Source organism: Corvus kubaryi, unplaced genomic scaffold, assembly GCF_017639235.1.
Source record: "Corvus kubaryi isolate FWS band 111438036 unplaced genomic scaffold, C.kubaryi_AGA036_p1.0 76, whole genome shotgun sequence".
NCBI classification, from domain to species: Eukaryota; Metazoa; Chordata; class Aves; order Passeriformes; family Corvidae; genus Corvus; species Corvus kubaryi.
Window position 1 is genome coordinate 7,116,542 of NW_024582063.1, and position 19,426 is coordinate 7,135,967.

At 35.6% G+C, this 19,426-nt stretch overlaps 1 protein-coding gene across 1 annotated transcript in view; it reads left to right on the plus strand.

Annotated features, from left to right (window-relative positions):
• The window catches only part of GPATCH2 (G-patch domain containing 2), a 120,615-nt gene that overhangs the window by 90,450 nt on the left and 10,739 nt on the right, over window positions 1–19,426 (plus strand). The window contains exons 8-9 of the mRNA XM_042051625.1: window positions 424–494; window positions 14,321–14,403. Of these exons, the coding sequence (XP_041907559.1) occupies window positions 424–494; window positions 14,321–14,403 (154 nt within the window). The remainder of the gene's footprint in view (window positions 1–423; window positions 495–14,320; window positions 14,404–19,426) is intronic.

Below are 19,426 nucleotides of genomic sequence, written 5' to 3' on the forward strand. Positions count from 1 at the left end.
TTACAACTGTTTCATAACTGCTTAGATACAAGTGCTAACCTGAACAATTTTTTTATAAGTTAAGTGTCCTCCAAACAGTTCTAATTATATGACTTCAAAAATTTTAATTGAAATTGTGAAAATTGTAAAATTTTACAGATAAGTTAATTGTGAAATTGTGATTGCATGGCTTTCTAATATGCTTTGAAAATGCTTTAATTCTTACATTTTCAATTATTCAGGCATTTTAAATTGGTGGGATATATATATTTACATATTAGCTACTATTGTAAAATTCTATTAATGTCCATCTCAAAGTCATGGGTGAAAACTATTGACAGATTACTCAAGAGAGGAAATAACTGCACTGTCAGAATAAAAATTCTAAAAAGCAAATGAAGGCACTGTTTGTGAGACTCTTCTGAACATGTTTTCTTTTAACAGCTTCAGCTCTTGCGAGACAACCGCTCGGAGAGGGGACACAAGAAGAACAGCTCTGTAAAAACAGCCAGCAGGTAAGTTAATGTGGCAGCTGCCTTTAGTACACTTGATGTATTTGGTGATTTCTCAAATCTTTATATAAAACTTACACTATTCTTTTGGGGTATTTTCAAAGGTCTCCTGGGTTTATTTGTAACTTACTTTCAAGAATTTCTTTTGAATGGCATAATCTTTGCCTTATGTATGAGTGTTTGACCTTTTTTGGTGACTATAATGCAACTGCATTTGCCAAACTTAATCTCTAGAACATCAGAATTAAATGGATGCTAAAGTAAGGTTTGTCCTTCTGGCATGTAAGTTAAGTGCTGGAAACATATAAAATTATATTATGCATATCTGAAATCAAGAAGATAACTCAAATACTGTAACACTTAAATTGTTCATATATTTTGACAATAAACATTTCATTGTGAAGACTTAATAAAAACAAATCTACTTCTATCTCCATCTTCTTTCCTTCCCCTCAAAAGACAAAAACTTCAAGACTGAACTTACTGATATAGGAGTCTGTTTCTAGAGGGTTTTTTTAATGTGCAAGTCACCTGCTGAATCCATTCTACCAAATAATTATTTTAATTTTAGCATTTTTTTCAAATGAGAAACTACAGAAATGCTTCCCATGCTATGCACAACACCTTACACAATTTTTATGTTGTCCTGTAAAGATGGCAATGTGCCATTAAATTACTTTCTTCAAAAAGTTGTAATAAATTTATATCATCATGTGATTCTATGGTACCACTTGAGACAATTTTCTGTCAACCAGTTGTTTTTTAGTATATATGCAGTCACTCAGACCAAAGATTTTAATATTCTTAGATACTTGCCTTGCTGATTACCTGGAAAGGGAGACCAATTTTTTTTTTAAATATGCATATTAAATATGAATCTTTTTCATTGTATAGAAGTTCTGGTTACATGCTCTCAAACATAGGTTACAGAAGTGTCAGTCATTCATCTATAGAAATTTTGATTATCTTTGTCTATCAAACCTTTTATATTAAAATTCTGAAAATTTCTGCATAATTTTCTTGCAAGTGCACTTGTAAATGATATTTTCACTCCAAACTTTTGAATGAGTTAACTTTAGATAGAATTTTCACCATAAATGCACTCTTACTATCAGAGTGCTCACAGGAAACTTGAGAGTATAAAGTGGGTATAAAGTGAGCAGTAAGGAACAGATTATATTCAGAGTCATTTTAGGGTCTTTTTTATGCTGTAGCAAAATAAAACAGGGTATGAGGAATTCAGAATCATAACTTATATGTTTGTTATCCTGGCTAATGAAGCTCTTGGGAACTGTTTGTTACCTGCACAAGCAGTTAGAAGAGAGAGTTGTAAAGTGGCATTAAATACATGAAGTGATCTTCAACCTCTCTTCATGTCCAGTCAACAGTACCTTAATAGACTCTTATCCCAATAAAGATGTGGCAGTTTTGTGTAGAAGTAATACATGTCAAATCCAGATAAGTGAAGATTAGCATTTTCAAAAATATACCCATATTGTTAAAGTAGCACTTACATAAACTATTGTTACAATGTATTACAAGGTACATGATGTACACAGTCCAGATTCATCCAAATAAGTCAGGTTATTTCAAAATAATTACTTGTGCTCTTTCAGAAAACTACCATTCTCTCTGTCTACCATAGAAACTTGAAGTGACTTAAAAAAAAAATTCAAAGTACTAAAAAACTCATGTTTTTAATAGGCCATCTGCTGTCTTAGAATATGAAAGCATACAGTCTTGTTTACGTGGTATATATTAAACATATATGGACACTTCCAGCTACTTCAGATGAGCAATCCCTTAAAAAGAGGCGTACAAAAAGTAGTGGCTCTGACCTTAAATTGTCTTGCTCTTTGTTGCTAAATGCAGTGAGAGAACAGCAGCAGTGGACAAGTTTTGGACATTCTATAAAATTATTGTACTTATCCAGAATACAGCTGTTTTTATTGCAAGACTGAATTTCTGTGGGTCTTTTTTTTTGTATCGTTTTCAGATAACGGCATTTCTTGTTCATTTGCTATTCTGGTAGACCTTTCTTTTGTTTTTCATATGTGTCTTGAGATGTGTACACACACATTTTTCTATGCTTGCCTTGACTTTTCTTACCCCTTTTGGATGACTGAACACAGTTCTTGTCTCAGCATGTAGACAATATGTAAATACCCTTATTACATTAGATCAGTGACTTGTGGAATAATTTACTGTGTAAATACATCAGAAAGGTGTGGAGCTCTAAACATGGCAGTGGTCTGCAGCTGTCTCATTGTGGTGGAATCATACTGTCTGGGATGAGCTTTACTGTACTGGGTTTAATGTCTTAGATTTCTTCTGTCAAAATTAATGATAATTATCTAATCCTGTACAAACTAACATGAACTTTTGCTAGTGCCAAGATAGATTGTAGAGAACTGTTGATATGGCTACTGGCAGACCAGATGTGGGGGACAGTCCTGCACTACAAAACTTAGAACCTGGATAGGTTATATTACACTGATACAGTTCAATATATCTATCTATTTATGCTACCTATACAGGTAAGATTTAATCTGCAAATATTTAGTTTTCCCATTCATTATTTAGATTATTAACAGTACTGAAAAAGGCTCTTTAAAAAGTTGCATTTCTTTCTCCTCTAGAGCCTTGGAAAATGTTCTCTGTTTATATTATCTCTCTACATTAGGATGGGAACGGTCTCCTCTCCAAATCAGCTACACTGCTTAAAGGATAGATAATTCTTCCAGCTCCTTGTTTTCATCCCCTATTCTTTTGCCAGTAGAGAAGGTTTTTTGTCTGAATTTTTTAATGTGCTTTGGGCAAAACCAGCCTGGTTAGCTCAACTCACCTATTTAAATTAAATTGGCTGGTTTTGTACAAACCATATGAAGGCGTGCTCACACGATTTCTTCCTCCAGCAGAGCTGTGGAGCTGATAATCTCCAGCAGATGCGTGATAACAAATAGCTTGGGATAGTAATGTCTTCATCTGGTGCAGTTGTTAGCAGACCAAATGTCTGTAGCCCGAGGCAGTGGGCAAACATGATTGAGTTACGGGGAGTTAACAAGTTGCTGCTTGGCAGCTGAACTGCCAGAGCTGATCATGGGCTCTTTGCCTGCTCCCCTCATGAGGTAAAATACGTTTTCTTAGGTCACTTCCTTAAAATTTTACAAAAGAAGGGTTTTACCTAAAGGAAATTCCCCATGGCTAAGATTCCTTTGATCAGCAACGGGGACAGTGTTGAAGGATATTTTGCTGAACTGCTGTAACATGATTTTGAACATGTGATTGCATTGTTAACTATGTGGGGGGACATCCATCACACAACTATCTCTCTGTCTTTAAATACCTCATGTACTTATCCTCACAGCCCCCTTATGAAGAGGGGAAGTACTTTTATCCTCATTTAACAGAATAAGCAGGATACTTAACCAACTTCATATTTTGCCTTTGGTCATACAGTCAATGCCATAACTAGGTAACTAGAAGCAAGAGAACTGCAGGTTGGGAAAACAGTGGACTCTGAATAAGTTACTGTCGTGGAATCATTTCCTTTACATAGAGGTCTTGTGTCATATTTCTTTTGTAGTCTGCTCCTGTTAAGTACCTGAGTTATTTCATCTACGTATTTTTTTTTCTTACTGTATTGTAACTTTAATTTGATACGTGCCTGAATTGAGAAACTGAAAGGAAAATAGCGCCCAAATTTTTACCACTTAGTAATTTTTTTGGGTTGAATCTTGATAATTCTTTGTTGTCTTTCCACATGCCAGTGTTTTCCCCAGAGATGTCTAAAAGAGGAAAAAAAAAATCTACTTTTAGTTCCTATGCAGTTCATTCCTGGCTTGAAAGAAGATTAAGTCGTACTCATGAAAGTGGTTTCAAGGTAGAGTAGAATTTTACATGTCAGGTTTCAGCTACCTAACTGAGGCTGTGTTAAGAATTTAATCTATGTAGCAGCAGTTTAGCATGAGCTAGTTAGCCAATTCTTGTGGCTGCAAAGTAGACCATAGCTTGAGGTAGAGATAGTACCTTGATATTTCTTTAAAAATCAGCAGGAGCTCCCTACTTGGCCTTTACTGTAGTGTGGCAGGAGGACTGTGTGCCAGTCCTCCAGTGATCACCTGAGCTGGCCAGAAGTCTTTGAAGTCTTTTCCTGCCATGGTAAACAACACTGACGGAAATTCTCTGTGGTTTTTGCAACTCTTGCTTTCCCTTCTATCCCTAGTTTTTCTCAGTCCAGTTTAATTCTGTGTTTGTGCTGATACAAGAGAATGACTCTCACGTCTTTTCATTTCTTATAAATGTGTTCTCTGGGAATTAGTATTTAAAGAAAGCTTGTAATAGATAAAATGGCACCAAACCTGAGGAGAGCTTTACAAAAGACTGTAATTGTTTTGGTTAAAATTGCAGCTTTTTGTCTGTCCCAGTTTTAAAGAATAAACCCTATTCGTGCATTTGTAGAGCACTTGTTCATTTTCATCTGATTATATGGAACACGGTACTTTTTTACACAGATATGACAAATAACATTACAGCTGCTCTTTATTTGATCTTCTAAAGAGACAAAGATGTGCAAGGATTCTGCCTGCTCCCTCTTTCCCATCGTGTCATCTGTTGTTTGGGAAAGAGTCCTAATTTGCAACAGATACAAAACTATTTGTCGAGGTGCAGGTTGCCAAAAATAAATGAAACCATTAATTACTACATTTTTTGAGCAGCTGTTAATGGATTGGGATAAGAAAACTGTACATTAGACTACTGGTTAATTACAAGAACTGTAATTGTTTAATGTAGCTTTTGTGGAATGAAATTACAATACCAGAGGAGGTAAATTCAGCCAGTTTTTGAAAATTATACACGAACACATGCACATACTTACACTGTAGAAAAGCAAAGGAATGCATAGCTGTTTTATTAGGAGATTTGCTTCTGCTATCACATGAACACATATTCTCAACAAAAATACTTTAAAATAAAGTCATATTTAAACACACCTTTTAATTCAAGTGTAAAATTATTAAAGGTAGTAAGTTAATGTCTTGTAACCCCAGAGCTAATAATGCAGGAGATTCAGATACAACATTAAAATCCAAATGTGTTTACATCATTAGAAATTAACAACTAAGCAGTTTTATCTCCTCTTTGGAGTGCCATGAAGCAGTAACTGTGCTGTTATGATTGCTGCTTAATAATATTTGCAGTTCCAGATTAAATTATGTGAATGTTTGAGGACACATTGCTTCCCTCCCTTGCTGTCACCCTCAGGGACAACATTATTCCATCAGTTTAGTATTTTTCTTCTCTGGAAAGGATAAAAGATGGTGCTGTTTTGGGAGACAGCAATTCCTGATTGAGTTTTCTGTACTGTTGCCTTATTTTTAAGGTGCTGGAAGGATTTTCACTTGGGAGAGGAGGACAGGGCGATGAGAGTTTAATTGTTATTTCAAAGTGTAGCCAATGTGTGATGCTTTAATTTTGTGGAAATCTTTGAGCTTCAGTAGTGTTTCATGGATAGTTTTAAAGTATCTATTGAATAAATGGCCATTAATCACCTAATGTCTTTAAACTGTTGCCTTTTAACTGGACTTCCATAATGAGAACTTCACAAAAATAGAAGAAATTTTGAACCAGGCTCTGTTATGAAAATACGTTTTTCCATTAATTCCATCAGAGCAATTTCTTTGGCATCTTTAATGCAAAATTAGGTACAAAACCACAAGCTGAATTCTGTTGTTCTTGCACTAGAATCTAATATACTTTATAATAAGGTACATAAACAAGCTGCTAAATGATACTGAAAATTTGTCATTTAAAATGGAATTCCAGGTACATGAAGAGCATGTATTTAACAGGAAGTTAATATTTCCTGATTTTAAAAACACTTACAGTAAAAAAATCAGATGACCTCTAGAAATTATGTACCTCTGGATCCTCCTCATGTACCATCTGGATTGAATTTTTCCCCTGAATGAACTGATAGCAAGTTTCTCACTTTGAAGTAACCAAATTTTAGCACATGGTGTGCTTGTTTCTCACATTCACCTGCATTAGGTACTCTGTCTTGCTGTCTTTTTGCATAAGTTTGTGCTCCACAGCTCAAACTTTGCTTGTCTCAGCTTACCTATTAAAATACTAACGGCATAAGGATAAACTTAATTTGCGCTCCAGAGGTCTGAAGACCCCTCCTGCTGTGTAAGGTCTGAGGAGGAGCTGTGCACAGGGACTTGCACTGTCCTTCCCCAAACTGTTTAAGCTGTGGTTAGGCAGCACTGCAGTCAAGGAGGTTGTTTTGCACTCTGGTTTTCCACTACTCATTTGTCCCATTGTCTCCCCCACCATGGGAAATTTGGTTTTGTGTCTCTGTGTTCCACCATAAAGGCACATTAAAGCTGCATACCATAAGGATGAAGATGAATAGGTGTGCATGAAGGAAGGGTGGGCTTCCCTCTTTCTGGTTTTATTGCACATCAAATTGTGCGAGTCTTACATCAGGTTCCTACTAAACTAAAAAGGATCCCTGAATCTCATATGTGTAAATCAGTATCCCCTGGTGCACATTCATTAAAATTCTGAGGCATAGGCACACTGACTTTTATCCAGACTGTGGTTTTGTGTAAGGAGAGAAAGCGTTTAGATGAAAATTTGGATAGTTTGCTTCAAATTACATACAATTTTCATGTTTTGTCCTCCATTTTTGAGCTACTGTATTACATACTTGGATTTTTAATGTTGCTTCTTGTTCCTTACCTGTTATAAAACATTTTGAATGCAACACTAATGTTTGCAATAATTTAACCTAACTCTATATGACTGTAATCCAGAACTTTAAAATGTGGTTTTTAAAATCTTTTTGACAAAATACATTTGTCCCATGCTAAGTTTATTTAGTGAATATCATACTTGGTAAACAAATATGTATCCAGAAATACCTGGAAGAAATGGTGTAGCTGAGTACACTATCAAGTCCTTCCATTAAAGTGTCTGTTCAAATCCATGTTTACTGCTCAAGTCATAAAGATATTTTCTAAAACACTTCTGGATGTGGAGGATCGAGGCCCATATCTCTCAAATAGCAGCAGTGTTGTTGCAAGATGAAGAAGAAACCAAAGAATGCTTTAGAATTTGTGAAACAATATTGTCCTGTAACAGGATGACAGTCTGTTACTGTGACCTATTTTCAAACTGCATTTCACCATTGCACAAATAGGAGCATTTTTTTAATCATGTACTGCTTAACACAAAACAATAATGGAACTTGCCATCAAAAATATTTAGAAATATTCTAAATGAATATGAAATTTATATTCTGAGTTAGTAGAAATATTAATTTCCTGTATTGAAAATGTGAAATCATGTCATTTGTTGAAGAAAACTGAAAGTTTTTTGCTGTGTAATTTTTGACAGAAGTGTATTTTTTGGGTTTATTTCCTCAGTGTTCCTTGGTGACTTGTTTGTACACCAAGATATTGGTTTGGATTTGCCTTTGTGTAATTCATATACTTTTGATCAATTCCAACTCATGCCCAATTATATTACACTAAATTAACATAATTCAACAGATGTTGATATTTAAATGTTTTCTGGCATTCACATCTTGGACAGCTGTCTTAGAGCTTGGGGAAAAGGCAAACATTTAGAGTTAAATGCTGAACATATGCTTAAATTACTAATTAGAACCAAGAAAAAACAATGCATTATCCTTTCTTAGGGCAGTAGGCCTCTACTACAGAATTATTTTTTAGGGTCTCTTTTCACAAATAAAGTGCATAAGTGACTTGAGTATGGGTGTCAGAACATACGTAGTGATGCAGGTTTTTGTTTTCCATCATGTGCACTAAAATTATGCCAGTGTGAAGTTGAATGTGTCGATTTTTAGTGTTCAGATAAATTTTGGACAACTACTGTGTTTGAATGACAAAAGTGCTGCTAAAGATAACAGAAAGGAGTGTGCTAGGATATTGTATTTACTAAGTGATGAGGTAATCTGATGGGCCAGGGAAAGATTGTATTCTAGTCATAACAGGATTGCACTAGGACCTTCAATAATACAGGTGTGTCACCCTTATGCTTGAAGTTATGTTGTGAACAGATTGACATTGTATGAAAGGAGTTTGATAGAGTTGCATGGGTTTATCACATCTTTTTAAGATGTAATAAAAGGGAAATAAAGTGCATAGCTCTTCTGGTTAGTGTAATGGTTTTCACACTAGCAGAGGTAAGTGAAGCAATCTATTATATAGATGATGTCATTCTTTAGACAAATTTGAAGAAAAGCTTTATTGTTTGTAAAGGATGAGGAGGAATCATGCATGGAACTGATTTCATATTGTCTGAGAAAAGTGACAAGAAAGCAAAAGAGCAAAAGAAGGTAGGTGCTTTCTTTAGAATGGACAAGGAACCATCCCTCTCTAACTGTCCATGGGGCAGATGCATTACTGCACATGCTACCCTTCTCTGGGTGTTCAAGTAGACACCAGGAGCTGCATTCATGTTTTGACAAGCTGTGTACCACAAAGGAAAGAAGACATCTTTCCTTACAAAATTCCTTAGCCATGTTTTTTATGTATTTTTCCTCGGAAACAAACCTGCCTTGCATGTTTCAGTGTAATATTATGAAATCATCATGCATCTTTTCTGTGGTTAGATTGATACACATGCCAGAGGCAAAGATTAAGTATTTTGTTATACCTAGATAATACAGAGTAGTCTTCCCAAATTTACAGCCCCAGTCGCTTAGTACATGTATTTGGAGTGATACCTTTTAATGTAATCCATACTTCTGGAGACTCAATCAAATGGAAATGTAGAATTTTATGTTTGTCTTAATTTAATTAGCTATTAGTGTTATGAGATGTTTGGAAAGACATATATAATAGGGTTTTAATGGTGTTTACCTCTAAACTTATCATAAACTGTTCCATTGACTCTGATGCTCTTGAAGCCATTGTCTGTCACTTGTGGTAATTTCGGAATGTACTGGAAGAATTAAAGTTCCTCCAAACTCCCTTATTTAAGCAACACTAGTGGATGTGTTCCACTGGACACCAGATACAGCAGTGTCTGCATTTTAAGCCATGTAAAAACAAGATAGGCTGTGCTACAGGTCCATTCTGTGTAAGGAGAATCATTTATGTGATATTTTTGTGTGAAAGGTACTTAAATAACAGAGTATTTTTTGATTTTTATGAAGTTGAGCTGTTCCACACATTCCATTTTTTTAATCATTTTATTGGCTTGTTTCTCTGTTCCACAATCGAGTTCTGTTTTTTCCATCTTTAACTGCTGCTGTGAACATTGCTTCACACTCTCCCTACTCTATTTCAGTTTGTAAGAAATTGCCCAGGAATTTCAAGCTTAAAAGTGAGTTGTCGTCCCTACTGCATTCTCCTACAATCATTCCCATATGAATATGTATTTTTTATCCATGTTTTAAGACTGAGAACTGACAGTTTCAGTTAGATTTCCCCTTCAAAATAATTCTCTCAAGTCCCTTCTAAAATGCAAACCAGTTAACTTTGGTCTTTTTGTGATGTCTCATGAAAGAAGTTGACTTAAAAACTTTCATCAAGCCTCTGCATTAGCTGAAGCCTTCAGTAGTGATAAACTTGCAGAGTTCTACAGCCATCTGCAGGAATGCACTGATACTGTGGCAGAACGGAGTGTCACTGTTTACTGTGTGTTTCTTCCTCAGGTGAGAGATGTTAATTGCAATATAATGGATAGGCGAGTATTGATCATTACCAATTCATCTAATTATGGAATAGAAATCAGTCTTCTTGAAAATATTATTATGTCATAATAATATGCTGCATCAGATTTTCCAAGTTAGTGTACAGAAATTTGGTAAAAACTGTTAAACAAAAAACACTCCTTCACACCTGCCTTCATTAGTAAGTTTTGTTTTGTGATGGTAGTGAGTACAGAAGCAAATAATAAACCAGAGAACTAGAACACATGTTCAGGAATATCTGCTGTCCTACAGCCATTTTATTGTGGTGTTCTTCTCAGTGACTGGCGAACTTTCAACTCTGATAGTGGCAAGGGTGATATCTACCAGTGATAGAGTGAAGAACCCTGGTGAGTCCTCAGTTCCTCAGAAGGTGGATTGCATTTAAAGCAGCTCAGCTGTAGGTCCCCCCACAGAGCAAGATGTATATTTGGAGAAAGTAACCACATGGTCCATGGACTACAGAGGTCAAGGTAGATAAAAATCTGACATGGCCTGTTGCAAATGTCTTGGAGAGGTGAATGTGTGTAACTGCTGAAAGGGAATTAATCAGAAAGATTTGCCTGTTGAGCTATGAAAATTACAGAAAAAGAGATTGTGTTGTATAGGCATGGATATAAGTGTTAGGGGAGCTTAAAGAGACAGTTCTAGACATCTTACTGTAGTAAGGGCAATTACCTTGAGAAAAATAAATGATAAAGAGACTGCAACTATTTAAGGAGGAAATAGCAAAATTTCTATCAGAGGAAAAGTTTCACAAAAATGCAGAGATGCTTGTGAATTGCTTTGCATGTCATTGCTTCTATAAAAGTGTTTGCTGTATCAAATCTGTGGGGTTTATTTACAGGATTTTGTGGGGTTTATTTAATATTTCGATAGCTTTTTTCTGGTTTTTTTGTTATTGCTGCCTTCCCAGTCTGTCTTCGTTTTTGAGGCTCTTATTTACCATGTAGAAAGGAGAATCTAAACACTGTGTGCAAGATGAAAAATGAATAAAAATTGACAGCAGCTTTTCTAGTGTTTTGTTTAATACGTTGAGGCATGACACAACAACAACAAAAATTCTTGGCAAGCTAGTGTAAGTTCACACCAGCCTGGCTTTTGCAGCCCTCTTATTTCCCTCTGCCACAACTTTGCCGCTGCTATGACACTTGCAGGCCTGCTCGGCCGTGGTGCAGCTGATGCCCTGTCCATGCTCATATTTTTCTTATTGACAGTGAGTGTTCTTGCCAAACGCCAGGGACCATAGTCACATCTGTTTGTCTCCCAAGCTTGTCTGAGGCTGCTTGGGAACACTTTTTATCCAGAGGGCAGCTTTAACTAGGCCTAATACTCTGAAAAGCCTCTATTTGTAAATGCATACAATGAGGCGACAAGTTCCTGTTGTCTTTCCTTAAAAATTATTCCATTTGACACTGCTTGCTCCAGTCCCTGTCACCAGCACGTCAAAAGCCAGGTTTTCAGGCAAGGTGGTCTTAACAAGTTTTATTTTTTCCCTAATAAAATGCCTAGCTTCCCTCCAGAGCACTATTTATAAATGATAGCTGGAAGCAAGCTAGGGGTAAGTAGAGAGAAGTCAGGCAAATAGCTTTCTTCCTTTCTGTAATCCATGCTCTTGTGATTTAATGCTAAGAAACATAATGCTGAACTTAGCCTGATTGAGGGTCAGAGTTCTCTCTACTTTATAATACCCCCATTACAGGCATTTCAAAATGTATTGTGCAGCTTCACAACTCTGCTTATTTTTGTCTAACCTGCCAGTTCCACAGCAGTAATAGTTCTTGTCTGGTCCTCTCTAAATAAATAAATAAATAAATAAGAGCTTTTCGTTTTGCTGTGATTTACACTGGCAGAGCATATCAAATGTTAAGCCCTGGTGAAGGCAAATGCCACTTCACAATCGCAAGTTGGCTGAACATTTGATGGTAGTGGCCATAAAACTGGGTTTGACAAAGCTTAATTGGTGCTCCAGCATATTGTTATTTATTTGTGGTGTAGGGAATTTTTGACGACAACAAAGAAATATCCACTCTCACCTTGGCTGGTGATGGGGTTGTTGTGATCGGCAAAGGCAAATGATTCATTTATGCTGAAGGAACAAGGCTGCCTCTCAGACGTTCATTGATTTTAAATTAAAAAGTAACTGCTGTGTTCTACATGAAGGGTGACAACAATAACAAAGTAGTCCTTACTTAGTGTTATTTGTTGCAACTCCATTCCGTGTGCCTGGAGGAAAAGTGGGGAGACCCCAGCACCATAATCTTACGGATCAATAATCTAGATATCTCAATGTAGTGTAACAAATAATCAATTCTGGTAAAATAACTCAAACGCTGCTCACTGTTACTGCTGTGGCTCAGGTCTTCAGGTTCAATTGCCTGACTTTATTAATTTTTATCTTTCATCCTACTTGTATTCCTGGAGACTTTCTCCCTTTTTCATTCAGAAAACAAGAGTTTCACACTGTAGAACATATAATTTATCACACAACTTATTCTGCATGTTTGATACCAGTGTTAAATACTGATCTGTTGATGATCAAACATCTCAGGTATCTTTTCTCTAATAATTGTTTCCCCATATTGTATTTAAATACTCATTTTCTTTATCATACCATCAATTATTAAAGGGTTACACTTTGTGATTTCTTTCTAAATTCAGAACTGAAAATTATCATCCTGTTAGTTAACTAGTTCAACTGTGTTGAGTTTCTGGATATTAAAATAGGATGAAATTTCATTTTGGAATTGCTAGGAAAACATGTCTTAAAAGGAAGTGTTGAAATAAGGGTTCACTAGGTGAAGCTAGAGTGCACATCTCTGTGAAACATAAGTTTCTTGGAATATTTTATTATTTAAATATAAGCACTGTGGTACTTGTAATCTGCTGTGTCTTTTTAGAAGAAATATTCAGAAGATTGTACATTGTCATCTTATTCATCAAGGCATTGTTGTCACTCTTTTACATTATTGAGCAAATCTGAGGTCTCTCAACAGTATGTGACCATTTGTTATTCATTTAGAAGCAGCCTAGCTTTAAAAAGTTTATAAATGCAGTAAAGGGTAAGTCATATATCCACACTGAAACCAGATCCCATGAGTGATAGTGTTACTATGCTGCACTAGATTGTCAGATGCAATTTTCAGCTTGTAATGTTATCAAAATTCACTACACTTACGTGGCAACAAACACAGTTCTCAGTAACATTTATAGAGACATATTAAAATTGTGCAGTTCAGAAATTACTGCTTTTTTCCCCCTTTTGTTCTAGTTCTTTGAAAAAAAAAAAATGTCAGCAACATATATTCAATTCTGCAGGCATTGTACATTACTTCAAGAAAAATAATAACTGTAATTGTCCTTTGAGATCCTATTCCAAAAGTCAACACTTGAAAGTTCCAAATTTACCATTTGCTGTGGTATCTGACTTCTAATAGCTGGATTTAACACAGTAGCATTTGCTTGTTTGCCATCCTCTGCATCTCCATCAATTTTCCAGTCTCCAAGTGCAAGCTCATATTGTTCAAGGAGCCTATCAGATACTGTGCTTCCATGGTATTCTCACAACTTGCCAGTGAATTAGAAGAGGATAAATTGTTATGCTACAAGTTTATTTTATGCACCTTTGAAGAGTTTACTGTTTCATGTTTTCTCATTCATTCCTCATCTTACCTTAAAAAAAATTGCTAATATTTTCCATGTAATAAATGCTGCTCTGACAGTCAAGCATTACCAGCCAATTGATAACCTACAAACAGCATTGTGATCTCTTTAGATAATTAATCTTGGCTATTTTCCTGTCAGGAGCAACAGTGTTTTTGTTTTATGTTGAGCTAGAAAGATTGCCGGTTTTGAAAATTAAAAAGCATTCCCTTTATATTTATATTTATTCATTCCAGTAACAATTTATGATGCTGCATTTAGATACTGAGCGCTTGTCAACAAACATAATTATGTTTCGATATAAACAAGATTGGTGGCTTGACTGTGCAGCTTCATCTTGGTTGAGAATGTTTTGATATAGGTTCAGATTATACAAGCTGTGTATTTATGTGGCAGTTTTCTTCCTTTGTTAATAGTTTTCTCCTATAATTACTTGCAGGCAAACCAGTGTACATTTAGGATCATTGTGCATGGGAGACATCAAGCGGAGAAGGAAAGCTGCTCCCCTGCCAGGACCCACAGGTAACCAATTTCCCTGGGACAGAGCACAAACCACAAGATGTTAAATCTCTGAATACAAAACAGTAGGTCAGTGACCTGGGGAAAAGCTTGATAAATTCAGTAACTTCCCAATATATTCAGACTTGTCCCATCCTTATTTATTAATAAAGATTAAGAAATAAATAGGCTTTCTCCATTCTCCTGCAAACATTGCCAATTTCCAGTCCTTTGTAGCACAGCACTTCTTTAAAGACAATATATCTTTTTTTCATGTACTGAGACAGCAAAGATTACTGCTTATGTCTTCAAACATTACAAGGGAAGGAGACCTGAGGCATCTTTTTTTCTGCATATGAATGCTCTAAATACCCTGCACAATAAAGTTAGGATGTGAATTCTTGGGTAAATGACTGAAAGTGTGGTGGTAAGGCTGTGGAACACAGCTTTAAAATTAGTCCTGTAGATTAAACAGGAAGCACTTGCAAGCACATTTCTGAAAGATTTTTACAGATATGAGGTCACAACCATTGGATGCATTTTGCTGATGTCACAGCTGTGAAATGACTTTTTCAATACTTAGCAGTGATTTATAGAACTCTCATCAGTCTGTTGTATTAATTGTATATGTGCATACTGGATGGATTAGGTTGTATGTGTACCCATGTGAGCCTTTATATATATTTCTAATATAGAAATCTGGATTGCATGTCCTGGGCATACATAAACTACTACAGCAACATTTGCAACACATAGAATTCTTCGAATATATTTCAAGTGGATGTCTTTAGAGAAGCCTAATACTTGTATTCTAACTGAATTCCCCCTCCTGAAACTTCTTTGTTTCAAACCTCAGTGGCAGAAACAGACCAGGAATAATATTAAGAATGTTATAAAAGCACCTTAGTGGCGGCAGCAGTATGAAAAAAAGAGAATCTATGGGTCAGCTTCTAAGACTCTGAACATATGTGAACTGAGAAAGAAAAATACTTAATGGCTGAAGAGAGAATAATGTAATTATTTCTACAAGGTAATTTTCACTTCACAACTTTCAAGTACTAGAGGATGTCATTTTGTACTGAGAGGTTATCAAGTATAGTGAAATTAATTTTATTATTCACTTTACCTTGGGCTTTCAGCATTCAGAATTTTATTTTACAAGCCGGCTCCTCTGCATAACTTTGCAAAGCCAATATTTTGATACTAAGGCAAATATGTGGTCATTCAATGTTATGTGTCCCTGTAGTCACAGTTTTAGAGATTGTTTTGCCCCAGAGTTTGCCTTTATATGAAGAGCAACAGAGAATAATGGTAGATAAAGGTATCATATGAGTACCTTTTAACTAATGTGCCTCTTTCTCTTTTCAAGTTCAAGGTAATCTTTTCAATTTTGTTCTGATCAGGAGGATTGAGAATTTTTTTTGTGGTCTCATGGAAGTTTTTTATACACTTCATCCTTGTGAGTTTTTAAGCAAATAGAAACTTTGGTAAACATTAAATAAGCTTGTACATATGTATAGGTAATGTATAGCATTCTAGAGATTATTACAGTTTTCTCAAAGGCTAACCTTCCTACAGCTAAATTATTGTTTATCCATCACAGGCCTTGGTTTTTGTCAGTGTTCCATATGATTTTATGAAAGAAACAGGGTTTTCTTTTAGAATGAACATACATTTGGAAATTTGGATTAAAATAAGAGGTCATTTATTTGATTGTTCTTCTTTCAGTAGTTCGAGTTAGTTAAGATATAGGAATAGAAGGACTCGATTTTATGTAGAAGAATATGTGAACTTTTTCCTTGAAATAAAATAAGGACAGAAGGTGTTCATATGAACAGAAGTTGGAAATGAAAAAAGCATTCTCCTAATAATTGTATTTAATACCATAGTGAAACCTGAAAGGCTGTCTGTAAATGACTCATTTACTGCAAGCATTTTCTTTATATGGACTGCAAATTTGCAAAGTTTCACCTAATATGAGCCAATGTGTTGATAACAGTATTTTCTAAATTCTCATCTGCATTTGAAAAAAAAAAAATGCATTGGTAAATTAACTCTTGTAAAAATCTGCACAGTGTTGGAAATGGTCATTTATACCTTTAGGTTCAGTAGTAGTGATGAGAATGACTGGTGACCCTAACAAGGTATCAAAATATTTTGCCTGGGTTTGAGTCTCACAAGGGTAGCACCTGCTACTTTCAGACACCTTACAAAGCCACAGACTTCTGTAGCAAGCAGTGTGATTGGTTAAACATTTATTAATTGTGACAAGAACACCCAATTTATTTCAGTACTCCAGCTTATTTACTGCTCTTTCACCTTTGTATTTTGTATTGAAAAAGTAAAATGAATATTGATAGAGTTAGATATTGATTTCTAAATTTATAGCCTGTTCTCAGCTTGCAGTCAAAGTCACATACCAATAGGTTTGTGTATATTAGTAACACGGGATGTAGCTTTACTTGTACAGCATTGAGAAACTATTGAAGCAAGAAAGTTTGAGCAGCACAGAGCATTTTATAGTTTCAAAAATGTCATTTGTAAAGGTGAAGAAAAGATGTGTTGAAAAGCAGTGAGGAAAATGGGATGTGATATAGGCATGGATGGTTAGGAACTGACAGTACTGATACAGGAGTGCCATATTTTGTCTTTTTTGCTAAGATAAATTTTCTGTTTTGTGGATGTTTCATATATCCCATCTGTGTATTGAACATAGATAGTTAATTAATCAACTAAAAACTGATACTAGTAAAAATTGATTACTTCCTACAATTTAAGAATTAGGTGTTGTACATTTTAAATACTCCTTTGCATTACTTCTTCGATGAAACCAATATTATTCCAGTGAGTCTGTTCACATACGGACCAGGTCATTCTCAATGACCTTCTGCCCCCTCTGACTACCTGAGTGGTAGAGCTATTTCATGTGACACCCTGACATACTTCACTGCAGCAATACAGTGCTCTGAAGTTTGTATAAGAACCTCTTAGAGAAACTAATCCATTGTCATGGAAATAGCCTTACCAAAGCTGGGTCCAGTGTAATGAAAATAATAGCAAAATAGCAACTACAGCAACAAAATTTTATGCTAGAGAAAGAACATTCTTTGCAAGTTACTGTTAGTACTTGAAACACATGCACTGGGAGTAGTTGCAGTTATTTCAGTCTCAGATTATCTAGTTTAAGTCTCATATCAAACCAGTAGGTGCTACAAAATTTTAGATGCCATACACTGAATATGTATTTATCCCAGATCCTTTCCAATTGATTCTTCTTCTGTAGAAGATTTTTGGGTTTTTTTATCTCCTGTTAAATCCCTGAAATCTTCTAGATTTTTTTTTTAAATAACAAACCTCTAATTCTTAAATGTTGGAGGAAAATCATCAAATTCTGCTTCACATCTCATATTTGTATGCCTTGTAAATAGCCATTTATTTTTATTTCAAAACAATCTTTTTACTGTGGTGTTACATAGTGTGGTTTACAGTTTGGAGCAGTGTTAAAAACCTGCAAAAAACAATTAGAAAAAAAAGAAAGCTATTTTATACTTAAAATGTAGAAAATGGATATATAAAATAGGTAAATTACTATGCATGTTATGGGCACTTTAATACTTACCTTTTGCAAAAACAAATTTCAGATGTCATATTCTTTATCTAGTTGGCATGTTGCATGCACATGCTACACTTCAGGCTCGTCCTGATTGAAATGACCAAGTTAAAAGTCTCATTTTAAAGAATGTGTTTTAATGAAAAATATGACAGTTTCTTAATTACAGCAGAAATACTGAGCACTGCTATAATGCCATCATGACTCACTTTAACAAGGTAATCAAAAGGGTACATGTTTTCATTCCTTTTTAAAAATTGCCAACGGAACAGCTAAGCAAACTATTTTGCTGATGCTTAATATGTCAGTGATTAAAAATCAGACCTGAATATCTGCAGAACCAAAATGATGATTTGAAAAAGATTGTGATTACAGTGTGATAACAGAGGTGGCTGAGGCTAAGTTTGTGGTGAAGGTCAATTTCGTGCAGTAGTTTCAGAGGAAAGGTAAACCTTTGGATACTTGGATGAGCTGGCCGTAAATTTCCAAAACTCTAGACAAACTATTATAAGCCTACTTTCTTTTTAGCTTGATTCACTGCTTTTCTGTCTACCAGATGTACAACTCTATAGCAGAAATCCCTTGTCACGGGGCAATACAGCATTGGCATGTTGTGAACACTTTCCCTTATTGCATTGCACCATTTCTTATCCTTAGTCTGCCGAAGTCCTTCCTGGCATATGCTTCATGCCTGCTTGGTTGCCCAGCCCATGGACGCTTGTTTTTCTTTGGTTGGTATCTGCAGCAGGTTAAATTTTAGTGACTTCTTTCTGTTTCTTTGTTTCTTCTACTGTATTGTCTCACTAAACTAAAAGATAAAAGATAGATAGCAGCATCCAGTACTGGAAGCTGCTGTCCCTTCAGAGCAAAAGGCCTTTTGTGTTGAGCTTGAGGTGGCTGGTTCAGGCAAGGTGTCTTAACATATAAGCGCCAGCATTCAGAAAGTTCAGTAACAAACTTCAGAAGACCTGCAATTGAACCAGAGCAAGCTTGTCCTGGAAAATGGCTGGTGGATTTCTTGTGATCTAGAGAGAAGACAATATTCTACAGGCTGTACAAACAGCCACTATAAAGTCAAGAAGAAACATTCGGATTTGTAGAAGATGACTGTACCTGTCTTTTCTACATGCTGTTGTCTTCTGAAATGTGTAAGCTTCAAAAACAATTCCCCAAATTATTCTGGGAGTCTTTCCTAAGAAAGTTGTTTCTGGTTGCAGAAACCATTCAAATTGCCTCTGCTAGGAGCTGAACTTCACAGTCCTTATGGGTCCCTTCCAACTTGAGATATTCTATGATTCCGTAGATTTTTTGGACATCACTCTCAGGAACCATAAACCAGCTTAATGGAGAATATAACCAATGAGAGCACCCTTAATATGGTGGAAATTGTGGGAAAAAAAGGCTAAACCAGGCATTATTTTCATGTTCCAAAGGTAT